This window comes from Cheilinus undulatus, linkage group 1, assembly GCF_018320785.1.
Source record: "Cheilinus undulatus linkage group 1, ASM1832078v1, whole genome shotgun sequence".
NCBI lineage: Eukaryota > Metazoa > Chordata > Actinopteri > Labriformes > Labridae > Cheilinus > Cheilinus undulatus.
This window is the reverse complement of record NC_054865.1, coordinates 20,252,200-20,268,316: the sequence shown is the minus strand read 5'-3', so window position 1 is coordinate 20,268,316 and position 16,117 is coordinate 20,252,200. Positions and strand designations below refer to the sequence as shown.

Genomic DNA, 16,117 nt, shown 5'->3' with positions numbered 1-16,117 from the left:
TCAAAGTAATTCTAAGTACACTGTGGTATTTCAAGTCTTTACATAACATCTAGGCTATCTTTTAATTCTTTATATCTTTATTTTGATTTGGGTTTCTTTGGGATAAAAACTGCTTTTTTGAAGGGACAGTCACCATATCGGTCTTGAACCTGCTGTGTGCACCTTTTGAAACTGTTAAATGCTGATAGGAGAATAGTTTAGCTCTGTTGCCGGGTAGATTGACAAAACACACTCGCCTTCATGGTGCAGTCATTTTGCCCCAAGGAGGATGCTGAACCAAAAAAAGCCCTAACAATATCTTCAATTATTATTTATCTTATTGTAACACTCAATTTGACCTAAGCTACCAGAGTAATGACACTGAAGCAAGGCAGATCACTGTTGTGGAGGGATGTTTAAACAACAAAACCTGTTCCCAGAATACCTGTACTTTTTTTTATTGGACATCACATAGGGACAGTTGCATGTAGACTATTCATTGCTGCAGCTATTTAGTGAGTGGTTTCATCACAGCAACAATACCCAAGAGTGCATTTTTCAAAGGGGATTGTGAATGCAACAATTATGCAAAATTCATGAGATGAGGTCAAGCACCAATGATGATCTCTCAAGTCACCACTCATTATCACTGCAAAAACACCTCTTTCATTAGTGGTGGCATCTAATTGTCTCTATTACAAGTAATTATGAATAATGACACAAAGTTTTATACATGAGTGGGAATTAAAAACATGAAAATGCCCTAGGTTAGTAGTTGTTCCATGCTTATACATCATATCCTCTGTTTGATCAGTGTCTGTGACTGTTGCTAACTAAAATCCATATTTTCCATTTCAGTACTAACCTTGGTCAGTAGTAAACCTTAAAGCATTAGTTTGCATCAGCAGTAACTTTAGTACAGCCGAGTTTTGTTTTCTGACCTTAATTTGCATCCAAAAAACCTCTGGCTGAGATCAGGCATAGTGCAGTGTGGGTGGTTCATAAGCAGTTTCAGGCAAATGATTCATTAAGGTTATTATCGCAAATTAGTGATGATAGAACCCCCACTGCCTTACATAACATGACTGTGCTTTTTCATGTCTCCCTTTGCCACAGGGTGAAATCAACAGAGTGGCCAATTTCTCTCTCATCATTTCCCCCCCTGAGTCATCTCATGCTACCAGTTTTCCTGCTAATATACCAGTTTATCATGTCTCTTGTGTGTTTTTGTTTAAATCAAACATTTTCCATGTTTGATTTACCTAGTGGATGACTCAGGTTTCCCTGACTTAATGAGTCAGATCACCCTGCCTCTGTAATTGTAAAACAGTTGGTGTACATCATATCATATTGAAAACAGTTGTGTAACGCTGTCATGCTTGGTTTAACTCAAATTTTTAACCTCTCTGTGTCTAGTTTTGATCAGCTAGCCTGCCTCGGAGAGTCACACTCCCTTTCTGAGCTCACCCTGGATGGGAATCCTGTAGCCCTGGAGACATGGTACAAGCAGGCCGTCCTGCGCTGTGTGCTTCACTTGAGACAGCTGGATATGAAGCGCATCACAGTAAGGCCAACATGTTTCACTCATTCTTTGTGTATTTACAAGAGAACAACTGGTTACTGGCCAAATCCTGTGTATCACAGCTAAAGCGAAGAGGGTGTTTTTACATTTAGTTTTTTGTCCTTTCAGGTTAGGACTGAGCCATTATTTGATTGTGATTTGATATGCGATTATTTCTTTAGTTTCTTATGTATTTTGCAACAAACACAAGCAATAAATCTTTTTTATTATAGTCAAGACAACATTAGATAGATTAAGCTAGGGCTGATTGAATTTGAAAAATATCTGGTTGCAATTATTTTGACTCAAATAGCAAATTAGATGTGATTTGTATTGAAAGGATTGATCATTTTTATAATGGAAGAATTGTTTCCCCCATCTATTTCTTAAGACAGGTGCATCAGAAGGAAGAGTATCCAACAAACAATTCAAAGAAATTCCTGCACAATTTTCCTTTGAAGTTTTGATTTTTATGTCATTCTTATTTTGATTAAGAAAACCATAGGAGATAAAATCTCTACTTCAAAAAATGTATTAAACTTGCATTTTGACACACATTTCAGGCTAAAGAAATATGGCACCTTCTGTGATTTGAAAATTGCAGAAAGACATATTGTTGCTAAATCTAAATTTCAATTATTTTCCAGACTTATTTCAGATATTCTTTCATTAGTCCTGCACAGTAATGACATATGCTGACATGACCACAATGGGAAACTATAAAGTTTTCCAAGCTGCATTGTTTGTGCATGTTAAACACCAAAGCGTAGGACTCATTTAAAGTTTCCTCACACCCATCATTTTATACTGTGTATTGTCTGCTTATTGTAAATTTTAAGCTTAAGCTGAATCTGATAACACTGATTCTTGAATGTTACTCCAAACTCCAAAACGAAAGAGATGATATGGCCTTAGATCTATGGCTACATCACAGATTTGTTTTACCCTTTGCAATATAACTAAATTATCTTGACTCAAAACAAGCGAGGCGCAAGTTTAAATACACCTTAAGTGGTTGTTTAAGTCATTGTAATACAAACTGCTAGTGAGTCGAGTCATTGCAGCTTATAGCTTGTATAAATCCCCAGACAGGCTGACAGAGACTGTGCAAACTGAGTACAGTCTGTTCATGTTGCTGTTCTTACAGAAATAAAACTTGGAAAGGAAAAACAGAAGTTATAATAGTTTTGGCTTTTTTATTTGTTATTATTTCTATTAAGTTTTTACTCTTTGTTATAAATTTCAGTTTAGAATTTAATAGTTTTAACTGCTGGTTTGTTAGTTTTCTTTTTTTGTAAAATGCTTTGTTTAAGTTTATTTTTTATTAGCTTTAGCTCTAGTGTGTGTTTTAGTTTTTACAGCAGTAAGGGATACTTGTCAGGGATGAGACTGAAAAAAGGTCAGAAAAAAGTAAACATAGAATTTTTAAAAATACATTCAAGCAGACTACTCTTTACTGTCATTTTTATTCGTTTAAATTTGATGTTTGAATGCAACTCAAGAACTAAAATTACCATTGTTTGTAGTCTTCTTCAGATAAATCAAGCAGGTTTATACGCCACATGCTTGGTCGTATGTTAGTCAGTATGCCACTGCCAAATACTAAACTGAGTAGATTTTCATCCCTAATTTTATTTTATTTTAGTTAGCTTTGAAAGCAAAGAATACAGTTTTAGTTTTTTTTTTTGTAAAGCTCAGTTTTTATGTGGTTTAAGTTAACTAAAATTACTTTTACACTTTAAGTTTTTTAGTTAGTTTAAGTTAACTATAATAACCTTGGAAAATGCACCTGTTTCAATCAGTTACACTTAATCAAATAGGTAACATTTGTTACCCTTGTTACCCTAGAGTTAGTGCAGACTCAGACTCAGCTGTTGTCTGTCATGAATCACTCTGCTAAGCTAACGGGGCCATCAGTTATGCCTTGTGTGTGCACTACAACACAAATTGTGTGCTTAAGCCAGTGATGTGCTGCAAAAATTCAGTCTGTGGTGGGAATTTTATCAGTTGAGGTCATGATCATCAGTTTAACACCGTCCACTATGACTTATTCACATAAGCTTTCCCCTGTTTATTTATAATAGAGTAACTCTCAGCTTCTGTATGTCCTGATGCTCTATAAGATTCAGCAGTATTAGTCTTTTTCTCAATTGTTAATTAGAGACAACAATACATCAGTAATTAAACTGAGAGCGAAGAACTTCATCTACAGATAATGTAAATCCATGCTGAAAAAAACAATGATTATTCTCAAGCATCACCATGAAGTCATCATATTAATACAGCAACCCAGCAAAGTGTTACGGTGAAATACAGCCTGCTTCTAAATGCTGTCAGGCAGCAGCAGACCCAGGTCTGAGCTTGTACTTTCAAGGAATCTGCGAATATCCCACACCTTGCCCTCAAAACATACTGCTGACACTTTGGAAAAAAAGAAACTCATAGCTCCCATATCAACCATTTTCATGTTTTTACTTGAATTTCAAGAGTATGTGTTCCTTTACAGGTTTGGCAAGTTTCATGATTGGCTACTGTCAGTAGCTGTCGTATCAGAAAACGGGGCTAATGCTTTTTACCGGAAGGGATGCTTTCTGAGTTTTGACTGAATTACTACAGTGTCAGTTTAGGACTGAAGTTTGCATTTATTTCAACAGCGCTGAATATTGCCACAGGCAGACTCCGTCGTTTCTGAAGATAAAGATTTTCCCCTCCAAGTGATGTAGAAAACTTGCCCCTGGTGCTCTGTGCTGTCAGTAGAAGTGAAATCAGATTATGTGAGATCACATCTATGCCTGGCAGATTTTCTATTGGCAGATTGTCCATTATCTAAGAATGAGAAGAGTGTTAATACTGCAAATGAGGAGATACATCACCACTGTTATTTCATAACATAATCGTCTGAATTATTTCAAAGGCAAAAAAAGGGAACACAGGTGCACAACAGACTGAAGGTGTCTCATACAGAAGGTACTAAAAGTTTATTTGAAGTCAACAAAAAATAAATAAATTCTTCACCTGTTTATGATAAATATGCATAGCATTCAGAAACAAAAATAAAGCTTCTGTATCAAACAGCAGTAATGTTTTGGGGAATATGTAATATAATTCTATATAACCTAACAGTTTGTCTTCAAAAAATGTAATTTTGTTGTTGACTGAAAAGCAAACAGCCAAAATAAGCAGCCCTATAGACTGTGAGAGAACTAACAAAGACACTGTTTATGCTGAAGAACAGCAGCCTTTGTAATCATTACGATATTGATCCCTTTCACAGAACAGCGAACACACTTTTGTCATTTTCCTTCTCAGAGGTTTTTCTCATAGAATTGGTTTATAGCAGTGACATACAAGCCTGGCACCTTAAAGTGTGTCCACTTTCTGACATCTCTGTCTTGTCTCCTGAGAGGCTAGTGTTTTGCCGTTATTGATCAGACTGAAGAATAGATTGTGCTATTCCGTCACAGACAGCTGAATATCCCCAGCTCTCAGCTGACACTCTCAGATTGTGCTGGCAGCATTGCATTCTGGGAGTTTGGCTTTCCCAAACAGCTGGGCACAGTTGATCCGGGACTGAAAATCAGACAGATAATCCTGTGATGCAGCCGGCCGGTGTGAGAATCGCTCCCATCCTCCACAGTGGTCCATTTGTGGTGTAGAGGACAGTCTCCCTGGCGGCATCTTTTGTGGATCCCCGGCTCTCTTGAATAATTTAGAACTCATGAATGGAGCGACACCCTGATTGCACAGGCTTTCTCTTTCAGGACGAGGATCGGCGCATGGCTGGTGTACAGGCTCGAAAAGAGGAGGAGAAGAAGAAGGAGAGTCACAAGCAGACGATTCATAAGGTAACACTTAATCTGATCGTCATTAGCTTTGTGGATTTAAGGTTTAGATATATAAACACGTGACAAGATTAACAAGTGTCCTTTAAACCCGCAGATGCCCTTTGTCATACATTTGATGTGTTATGTTGTCAGTTATTGTTTGTAAAGAGAGACAGTTAGTGGAAAAAGATTTAAAGTGCTGAAATTGTGAAGTATGTTACTGTTTATGCGAACAGCAACATATTAAAAGGCATAGATTATACAATGAGCCATGATAATGGTTCATCCTTACCTTAGTAGTTATAGCAAATTCTGTTTTTTTCTTTTCTTTTTTATGCATTTATTTGATCCTAGATACTTATTTTCACCTACACTGGGGTGTTTTCGTGATTAAAGTTGTGCTTTAAAATACCTTTTAATACACTTTTTGAATGCTTGGAGGCATTTTAGATTATTTAGCAAATTTTTAACATATACAACAGCATGAAACAACACTCTTGAATATATTCAATGTATGAGGAGAAGTAACTTGTTGACACTAGTGTTGATTTTGTAAATTACAGTATTTCTTTTCATGGTTTAAGATGTTTTAATTTGTACATACAACTACTTTCAGTCTCTGTGTCTGAGAGTATTACATGATATCCCCCTGCTGTGTAAGCTCTGCAGTGGTTACTCTTGTTAAGAGATGGTCTCTGTGCTGTACGCATTGTCTCTCAGTAACTTGACTCCAGCTAATCCCTGGTGTTGTACATTCAATGCCACAGCCAGGAGTTCGTAAGGGCGAGGGATTCACTATGAATTGATACTGACTCAGCCCTGCATCGGGGAGTGGCACATTCTTTAACCAAGCATATCGAAACTACAGCTTGGCCAGGACAGAACAAGAGAAAGAGAGCAGAGCAGCAGAAATCTTCTGGCTTGCAGGGGAGGGTGTCACTTTTACTGCTATAAGAGCAAACTGCAGTTAAACAAAATGCTGCAGTAACTGAAACCAAAACATCACACCAACACATGTACATATATTTTCAGATTTACCCTTAGAAATAGATATTTAAATTGTTTTTTTTTTATTATTTATTTTGCAACCTAAGCAACAAACAAGACAGGAGATATAGGTTTGTCTGCATAGATAGAGAGAGAGGTGCAGATATCTGCATACACGTCTTCTGAATGCTACTCAAAATAACCGTCACTTGAAACCATCTCTGTCCTCTGTGTATGTGTATGTTTGTGTGTCTGTGTATGTGTGTTGTGATCATCAAGGAAAAGCGGCGTCTGGCGATCCGTAATGCAGCGCAGCAGTGGGAGGGGGTCAGGGCCTGCCTGGAGCTGCCACCAACAAATGGAGCTAAAGAAGAAGTCAGTCCAGAGAACAGCCCCTCCCACTGTCCCACTCAGACCAATGGCCTTGCTCAGGAGCCTTCTCCAGAAGAGCCCAGGTACACAGCACATCAGAGGAAGACTTGGCCACTTATTAGCGCTTTAGGAGATCACTGGCTCTGTTAGGTGGGAATTGTGTTTTTGTGTGGTTTAGGAGGAATAGTAACCTTGCAAAGCAGATGGATTGTCCATGTTTGTCATCAGGGAAATCCTTCTCGCAGAGCTTCAGTCTGAATTAATGTTGCTTGGTCCAAGAAAGGACCTGACCAATCAGTGTCATTTGAGGACAACAAGGTGGTAGCTATGGGCGGGGTTTTGTTGGACTAGAAGCCAATAGCAATGGCTGCCAGTGGTGTAGTGATTAGCTCTGATGTTGCTACAGTGTAGCAGGAGTTTTATCAGAACAGGACCACAATATTTATTGAATAGAGAGCAAAAAGTAGCACTGAAAGCTTGTCTAGACAGCAAAGGTTTCATTCTTCTCCTGATCTGGTTCGGCAGGAGTTTGTGATCGTTATGGGTAGGGTTTAGTTGTACTGTGAGCTGTTACATACACTGTAACTAGGCCACTGTTTTATCACAAGAGCCACACTGAAAGCTTATTTTTGCACTCTTCTCCACCAGCCTCAGCATGAGTTTTATCCACCAACAAGCTCCACTCTCCATAAACTATAACAGTGCCTGGCTGTTGAGCTCAGGTTACTACCAGAACTAAGCATGCCTGCCCTTATTTTGTCCTGTTGCACCGATTGGTCTGTAATGAACTGCCAGACAGAATGTCTTTCCAATCACCTTGCAAGAAATTTTTTGAAAGTTCTGCTCTTCCCAAATGCTTTGTGTGGGAAATTTGACAGTTGTTTATATGGCTGTTTTGGGCTAAATCACACTTTGGGTCAGTTATAAAACACTAAGCCCATTCAGACATCTATGAGATTATGCTCATTGATATTAACCTTGCTGATCTATAGGCCATACAGTTTGCAGACTGCACTGCACGTCTGTCTTACATATACTAAAGTAACCATTAAATGGATGCATTTTCTTTTTGTTGTGGTGCAACAGATCTCAGATTTTAATCATTGCCTTCCTTACCACCAGTCTCTGTACAGGGATCTGACATACATTTATTGCACTACGTCAGTAAATATTCCACCAAACCTCTGACCACATGCAGTCAAACCAGTAGGGTCTCACATCTATCTACCATGTTTTGTTGCACTGTTACTTTTTTAAAACATGATGATGAATCCTTGTGAATCTAGAGATCTACTGATTTTTCAGGAAGAAGTGTTAGTGGGTTTGGATATGTGTGTTTTTGGAAACTCCAGAAACATTGAGAGATTGCCTTCGATTGAATTTGGCCCAGAAAATCCTACTCCTGTAAGGAAGAACTGAGGAAGTGGTCCTAAATTAGATAGATATTTTGTTTTTGTGCTGTAAAATACATGTAAGCATCCTTACATGGCAAACTAAAAATGTTTCCATGGTAAACATTGTTTCATCTAAACATACTGTTCAGCAATTAGAATTTCTTCTAAGGATGTACAGTATTATCAGCATGATATTGGTATCGGCAGATAGTTCATTGTCATTATTGGCATAAAAGTTTCTGCAGATATCTGTTGGTTGTAAATACTGACTTTCTGTAGCTATGAATACATTTGTGGAGTTTAAGGCAGGACCAACACACCTATGTTGGCTGAAGTCTTTTTCTTAGTTAACCCTCATTGCTTGAACTTTAAAGTGTGTTTTAAGGACTGACGTTTTAGGTCTGAACTACATTTACATATCAATATAGATATCCATATTGGCTAGAATTAATTTGTAAATAAAGACATATTGGGTGTCTGCAACATGTTAATATTGTGCATCCCTGTTTTTCCTATTTTTCTACCATACATTCTAATCTTGATGTTAATAGTGCCTTTGAAGTTTACCACTCTCAAGATGTGATGCACCTGATTCAACAGCAGTAAGCTGGCAGATGCACAGAGATCCTTGTTTCAACATGGCTAGTTAAAAGGCTGTCTCATAGTTAAAATGTTTGGCTGGAATTTTGTAGCTGAGATTACAAGCTGAAACATTCAATAAAACTGTGTTGGGTTCTGACTCATGCAGATTTGATTTGATATACAGTAGTTACAAGTTTTATCCCCTGACATTAACAGCATTTTTTTTTGTCTCCTTTTATCTGTCTTAAATCAGACGGGTAAGCCCAGTTTCAGGACCAGAGCGACCATCAGGGGGAACAGAGATTAGACTCCGCACCAACAGCCGTCCAAACAGCCCTCGAGATCCAAAGTAAGCGAAGCACACAAGCTTGTTTACATTTGGGGTGCAGATGGTTGAGTGGTTTAAGGTGCTACCCATGTACGCAGGCAGCCCAGGTTCGAATCAGGCCTGTGGCTCCCTGCATGTCTCTCCTCACTTTCTTCCCTGTTTCCAAGTCTATCCGCTGTCCTTCCTTTATCTGAAAAAGGCCCAAAAATAAATCTTAAAAGAAAAGCTTGTTTACACTCACCCTGCCACCATCCTTAATTCTGTTGGACTCCATGATGATGAAAAGACTAACAAGTATCAGTTTTCTCTGAATACATTTAAAATAAATTTCCCATGTGGCATCTAGCTATGCAGATAGTGTTTTTTTGTTTGTTTGTTGCTGAGGCTTAAAGACATTTGCCATCGTGACACCTCTGTACATAAGGAATTTCCCTTCAAACAATGCTATGTGAAGCAGTATTTTGAAAAAGATGTTTGAAAAGACAATGACTTAGAGATATAGACACATGTAGTGGTGGGATTTTCTCATACTATAAACAGGGCTTCACTGAGAGACTTTTATATGGATTGAGGCACAGACTTTTAATTGAAAAGTTGTTTGCTAGCTTTGCCGTTATTGCATCTATGGTCTTAAGCATTTTTAAATGTATCTTTTCATAAGTTAGGTGCATAAGTTTACTGTGTACCAGGATTGAAACTAACATTTTTGCCTCCTGCCACTGTGGCTGGAGAATATCGGCCATTAAATCTTTTTACCAAACACTTTATTTTAAAGAGCATCAAAATGAGGTGAGGTATTATGTAATAATCAAGTCTTATAGTATTCAAGTTAAAGGTTATTTGATAAAATGAAATGTCTCAAATTTGTTTTCCTGCATTATGAGAGTCAGACTTGCCAGAATGAAATATTTTGTGTACGATTCCTGCAATCTCACACTGGAATTCAGCCCTTGTTTAACTATCTTGGACTTGAGTGAAACATTAGTTCAGAGAAACATTAAGCAGATAGACAAGGTGCAGCACTTTTCATGATATTGAGCCATACCACCTCAGCAGACAACACTGTAGACATCTAACAGAAGCTCTCACACAAAGAGGAGGAAACAGGAATCACTCAGTGAGTGTGTCTGCTCAGTTCTGATCATAGAATAGAAAGGAATAAGCAGGAAACCAGGACTCATGTTACTTTCATTTACCTGCCCCATTGGCTGGTAGGATTAGCAAATTTACTCAACACCGCTCAAAAATAACTGCATTTGGCTGCTGGGTGCTAATTTCCCACCCTGCTGTGTACTATTAGGATTACTGCCTGAAAGGAAAATGCTGGGTTTATTTCTGCATGCTTTTATTTTTGGTGCTCTGTTTACTGCACATAAGTTTCCCTCACATCCTCTTTATTCATGGATTTTTATGTGGTGTTTGGAAAATAAACAGGTGACATAACAGCACCTCAGAACTTTCCTTCATGTTTCCTAGAGAGAGGATCAGAGAGTAATATTCATGAGCTTATATCTTAAATGCTGAAGTATGCAAAACAAAAAAAGTACAGTAACTATGATTTGTATATAATTGTAAATACAAAATGTAGCGAGAGGGATCATCTTCTGCAGAGAGTTTATCCTTTCTGCTGATCTGATCCCTGCAGCAGGTGGTGGCTTCCGCCCATCTTGAAATATTCTTTAGGTATAAAATGACCCCCAAGCCTACTCCAGGGGCTTGGTTCTTGGCTGCTTGTGCGCTCCCTGGTCTCTCTGGTAAATTCAGAACCTGCATGTCTGAGGACTGTTTTCTTCTAGTGCTTTAAATCAACAGTCTCTGCCCTGTCTAATGCAAGCATAGGACTCTGATATACTCTCCTACACAGATTGCCCAGGTCTGGATGAGTTATGAGGGGGGAGGCTGAGATGAAAGTGGGTGCTGTGTCAAGGACTATTATTACATGTTTAAAGACGACTTCTCCTTCCTGCTCCAGGATATGAAGAGTACATCCCTCACTGGTGAGGGCTTCCCTTAACAGGGTCTATCATACCCTCAGTCATGTGGCTTAACAGGTTATGTTGATGATCAGGACTCACGCGATTCAGTATATTACAGTACACTACGTTTATAGTATTAAATTAAAGAATGACAAGGGCCTTTACAAAACTAGAAAAAACAAGCATGGTCTGTGACTGAAATGCCAAAGGGAAAAATCTTCAAATCACACCCTTATTGTAGGTTTAGTGGGTGTAAATGTAAAGATGTTTTGTTCAAGAGTGTGTGGGTTTATTCAAGAGTTTTAAAACAGCCCACATAGCATGGCCAAGATGAACTCTTGACAGCTGCTGAAGTACTACAGTGATGAGAAAATTACATCATTGCTCACAACATAGAACATGAAGGGTGAGACGATGGATGAACTCTTGTTTTCTGACACCTCTTTCTTGCCTCACCAGTGCATGACACGCAGCAACATAGCATGTCAGTTCTTAAGGGAGAATAATTTCATGGAGAGGAGATTTTCTCTTTCGCACCTTGAATAGACTGTGTCTGGTTTACTCCAGGTCATACAAAATCCTGTAGAAGTTCCTTGGTTTATCATTCAGGCGCAACCACCTTTTTGGATCTCCTCAGTGGCATGTGCATCTCTTTCTGTGTAACTATGATAAACCTAATAAAGGAGAAACACCCTAAAGAGTAAAGTTTCAGTTGATATGCAAATAGCAAAAGCTTGTTTAGGTTTATTCCTAAAGTGTGGATTTGTTTTCCTTGAGAAAGAGGTAGCCAGATATCTTTTTAAATTCTGATGTTGATAATAAAGACAGCACTTTCATTTCCCAGGAACATTAAAAAAGTATTTGTCTGCCTCACCATTACACCAACAGGGACTGTAATGGCATCATATTCAAATACATGCACTTTAATATGAAGTTGGTCTCCTTTTTGCAGCTATAATAGCTTCCACTCTTCTTAGAGGGCTTTTCACAAGATTTTGGAGTGTTTCTGTTAGAATTTGTGCCCATTCATTCTGTAGAGCATTTGTAAGGTTAGGCACTAATGTTGGATGAGAAGGCTTGGCTCACAATCTCCATTCAAGTTCATCCCAAAGGCACTGGACAGGGTTGACATCAGGGCTCTGTGCAGGCCAGTCAATTCCTCTACACCAAACTCATCAAGCCATGTCTTTATAGTCCTTGCTTTGTGCATTGGGGCACAGTCATGTTGGAATAGAAAAGAATCTTACCCAAACTGTTGCCCCTAAGTTGGAAGCATAGCATTGTCCAAAATGTCTTGTTATGCTGAAAAATTAAGACTCTTCACTGGAGATAAGAGGCCTAGCTCAAATCCCGAAAAACAGCCCCTTACCATGATCCCACCTCCACTAAACTTCATAGACGGCACAGTGCAGTCAGGCAGGAAATGTTCTCCCAGCACCAAATTATTCAAAATCAGGTGTTCCAATAACTTCCATGGCCACAGGTGTATAAAATCAAGCGCCTAGGCATGCAGACTGTTTCTACAAACATTTGTGAAAGAATGGGTCGCTCTCAGGAGCTGAGAGCGTGGTACTGTGATGGGATGCCACCTGTGCAACAAGTCCAGTCGTGAAATTTCCTCACTCCTAAATATTCCACAGTCAGCTGTCAGTGGTATAATAACAAAGTGGAAGTGATTAGAAATGACAGCAACTCAGCCACAAGTGGTAGGCCAGGTAAAATAACAGAGCAGGGTCAGTGGATGCTGAGGCACATAGTGCACAGAGGTCGCCAGCTTTCTGCAGAGTCAGTCACTACAGAATCTCCAAACTTCATGTGGCCTTCAGATTGGCTCAAGAACAGTGCACAGAGAGCTTCATGGAATGGGTTTCCAGCTGCATCCAAGCCATAATCACCAAGTGCAATGCAAAACATTGAATGCAGTGGTGTAAAGCACGCCACCACTGGACTCTTGAGCATGGAGACTCGTTCTTTGGAGTGACAAATTGCACTTTTCCATCTGGCAATCTGATGGATGAGTCTGGGTTTGGCGGTTGCAAGGAGAATGGTACTTGTCTGACTGCATTGTGCCAAGTGTAAAGTTTGGTGGAGGGGGGATTATGGTGTGGGGTTGTTTTTCAGGAGCTGGGCTTGGCCCCTTAGTTCCAATGAAAGGAACTCTGAATGCTTCAGCAGACCAAGAGATTTTGGACAATTCCATGCTCCCAACTTTGTGGGAACAGTTTGAGGATGGCCCCTTCCTGTTCCTACATGACTGTGCACCAGTGCACAAGCAAGGTCCATAAAGACATGGATGAGAGAGTTTGGTGTGGATGAACTTGACTGGCCTGCACAGAGTCCTGACCTCAACCCAATAGAACACCTTTGGGATTAATTAGAGTGGAGACTGAGAGCCAGGCCTTCTTGTCCAACATCAATGTGTGACCTCACAAATGTGCTTCTGAAAGAATGGTCAAAAATTCCCATAAACACATTCCTAAACCTTGTGGAAAGCCTTCCCAGAAGAGTTGAAGCTGTTATAGCTGCAAAGGGTGGACCGACATCATATTAAACCCTATGGATTAAGAATGGGATGTCACTGAAGTTCATATGCGAGTCAAGGCAGGTGGGCGAATACTTTTGGCAATATAGTGTAAGCATGATGACACCTCTTGATGTCAGCATTCTTGTTTTGGAGAAAACTTAGAACAAATGTAAAAAGCAAACCGCAAACTTATCATGAATGCACCATAGTTTTTCCATCATATATTATGGAATAATGTTATTTTCACAGTGAAAGTTTTCTGATGAAGGCTCAACTTTCCTCCCTTGTGACAATTCAGAAAATTAGTTGACTTCATTTTCCTGAAGGGAGTGTAAAATCCGAATCCAATTCTGTTGCAAACTGCAGTTCACAGACAGCATTGTGCCAAAAAAGTCCTTGTATAATCCAAATATAGAGGGGAGTTGAGATGTGTGGTGGCAAAGATGTTTTACTCAAAAATTCAATAGTGTTGAGGGTCACAGTTTTAGTTATGCAAGGTATTTATTTAATCAAAAATGTGCTGAGAGTTTCAATAGGTGTGGGCACATAAATCAGCAGTTTATCTTCACAATGCTGTGAATGAAGTTCAGCAGAAAATTCAAAGCTACCTCATATAGAGCCACTCTTTACAGTAACTGTCTGCTTCACTCAGCACCTAACGGCTCTAACATCTCCACTAGTAAGTGCAACTTGAATCATTTGTTTTACTTTTTGACAGAGTGACATGATATATGGCTCTGACGATATGACAGCTCAGACAGATATGTTTCATACATGTCACTTCCACACAGCATTAAGGCAACTGGAGAAGTGTGTTATAGAAGTCATGTCTTTGGGGGGATTAAGTTGTTGAAAGATGACAGATGTCCTTTTTAAAACTCCTGTAGGATTAAGTGAGATAGCTCTAATTGAATTAGATTCAGTGTCGAATAAGCCAGAGCAGGATCCATGTAATTGTAACAGATTTTTCTTTGCCGCTTTGTTCCCTTCTTCTCTCTGTGTTAGTCGCTGGGTTCATGTCAGAGGGGATTCAGGGCCACCTGGCTGCCTTTCAGCTGTGATTACAAGGAAACAATATGTGACCCAGTGTAAAGTGTGTTGATGGCACTGATCCAAGAGCACAGAAGCACCCTAATTCTTACCGTTATTTATACACACGTTACACTCCATGTCTTTCACCAACTCCTCCAGATTTGCTGCCGCTGGCACTTTTATATCTCAGAGGAGTGGCACATCCTGACAAACTGCTTTATGTATTACATATACATTAAGTCAATACCTTTCCTGCTAAAATACTTAACTGAAATATCTGGGGGACTGAGTCATGTGGTTATATCCATGTTTGTATACCTGCTTTTTTATGCTGCATGTATTACAAGAGAGAATGTTAAAGCCCCATCATATCTCTTATTGCATTCAAATCAAGACGTTAGTGAAACAAGGAACCTGAGAAGTTTAAACCTTTTTCCTAAGTTGGCAAGTTTTACAGCTTTATAGTGTATTATCATAGTCATTGAGAAAGAAAACTTTATATGCTTTCAGGCGATATTGTAATGAAGCTCTAAAAAATAACTGACAGCAACAATGACTATGTCATTGCAACCCCAAACAATTTTCAATTACTTTCTGTTTGTATTTGACTGAGATTTGCATGGAGCTACTCAATGAAGTTGGGTATTAGTTCATGTAGGACGTGGTAGTCATACGCCCAGCCATGATCAGCTGAAGGCCAGTTGATCCTAATTGTCGCCTCCCAGCTCACGCAGCCAATCTTTCCCTCAACGCAGCGGTGTTTTAAAATATGACATACTTCTCACTAATACCTGCATTAATGCTGATGCACCAGGCTGCTGTTGCTAGCAAAGCTTAACCTCCTCCACCCCAGCCTCCTCCTTTATAGCTTAAAGCTTGTTGCACCCTCCTAATCAGATTCATGCAACAATGGATTCATTGCTTTTAAACTAATCTTATTGTATTAAATATGCATTGTCATAAATGTATCTATCCATAAAGGGGTTTCTCACCATGTGCTCCCTGGAAAGTGAAAACACGGTGCTTGACTAACCCAGGGAGCATCTTTTGAGCAGAGCCTTCTCTGCCAAGTAAAACTGTACATCCATTTTGCAATAAAATGGTTAACTGTATGACAAAGTGTTCCTGAAAGAAACTGGGTTAACATGCTAAAGCAGGTTTATTCAACCTATTTTTATCCATGGTACACTTGAGGTCAAGCCAAAATCTCAAGATATGCCGTATCCATGCCAATTTTAAAATAGCCTCTTAGATGTTTCAGTAACTTAAGTTGCCATATAGTCATAGTAATAACATAGGATTGTACAAAATTTCCATGGCGCACCAGGACTTGCCTCAAAGCACATCGGTGTGCTTTACCACTCCATTTGACAATGCTTTAAGTATTGTGTCTGAAAGCAGGTACGACTTGTTAATTAGTGGTTGACTGGCATTTATAAGGCTACATAACATAGTTAATCATGTTGTGTTTATTTGATTTTAAATTTGTGACCTTTTTCAAGCTGTACTACTCCCAAAAGGCTGAATTAGCTGAACTAATTAATACTGACTGAACTCA

At 39.1% G+C, this 16,117-nt stretch overlaps 1 protein-coding gene across 1 annotated transcript in view; it reads left to right on the top strand.

Moving 5' to 3' along the window:
- Positions 1-16,117, top strand: part of LOC121511853 (leucine-rich repeat-containing protein 49) — a 55,804-nt gene that overhangs the window by 24,274 nt on the left and 15,413 nt on the right. The window contains exons 11-14 of the mRNA XM_041790688.1: positions 1,396-1,543; positions 5,302-5,385; positions 6,631-6,806; positions 8,953-9,048. Of these exons, the coding sequence (XP_041646622.1) occupies positions 1,396-1,543; positions 5,302-5,385; positions 6,631-6,806; positions 8,953-9,048 (504 nt within the window). The remainder of the gene's footprint in view (positions 1-1,395; positions 1,544-5,301; positions 5,386-6,630; positions 6,807-8,952; positions 9,049-16,117) is intronic.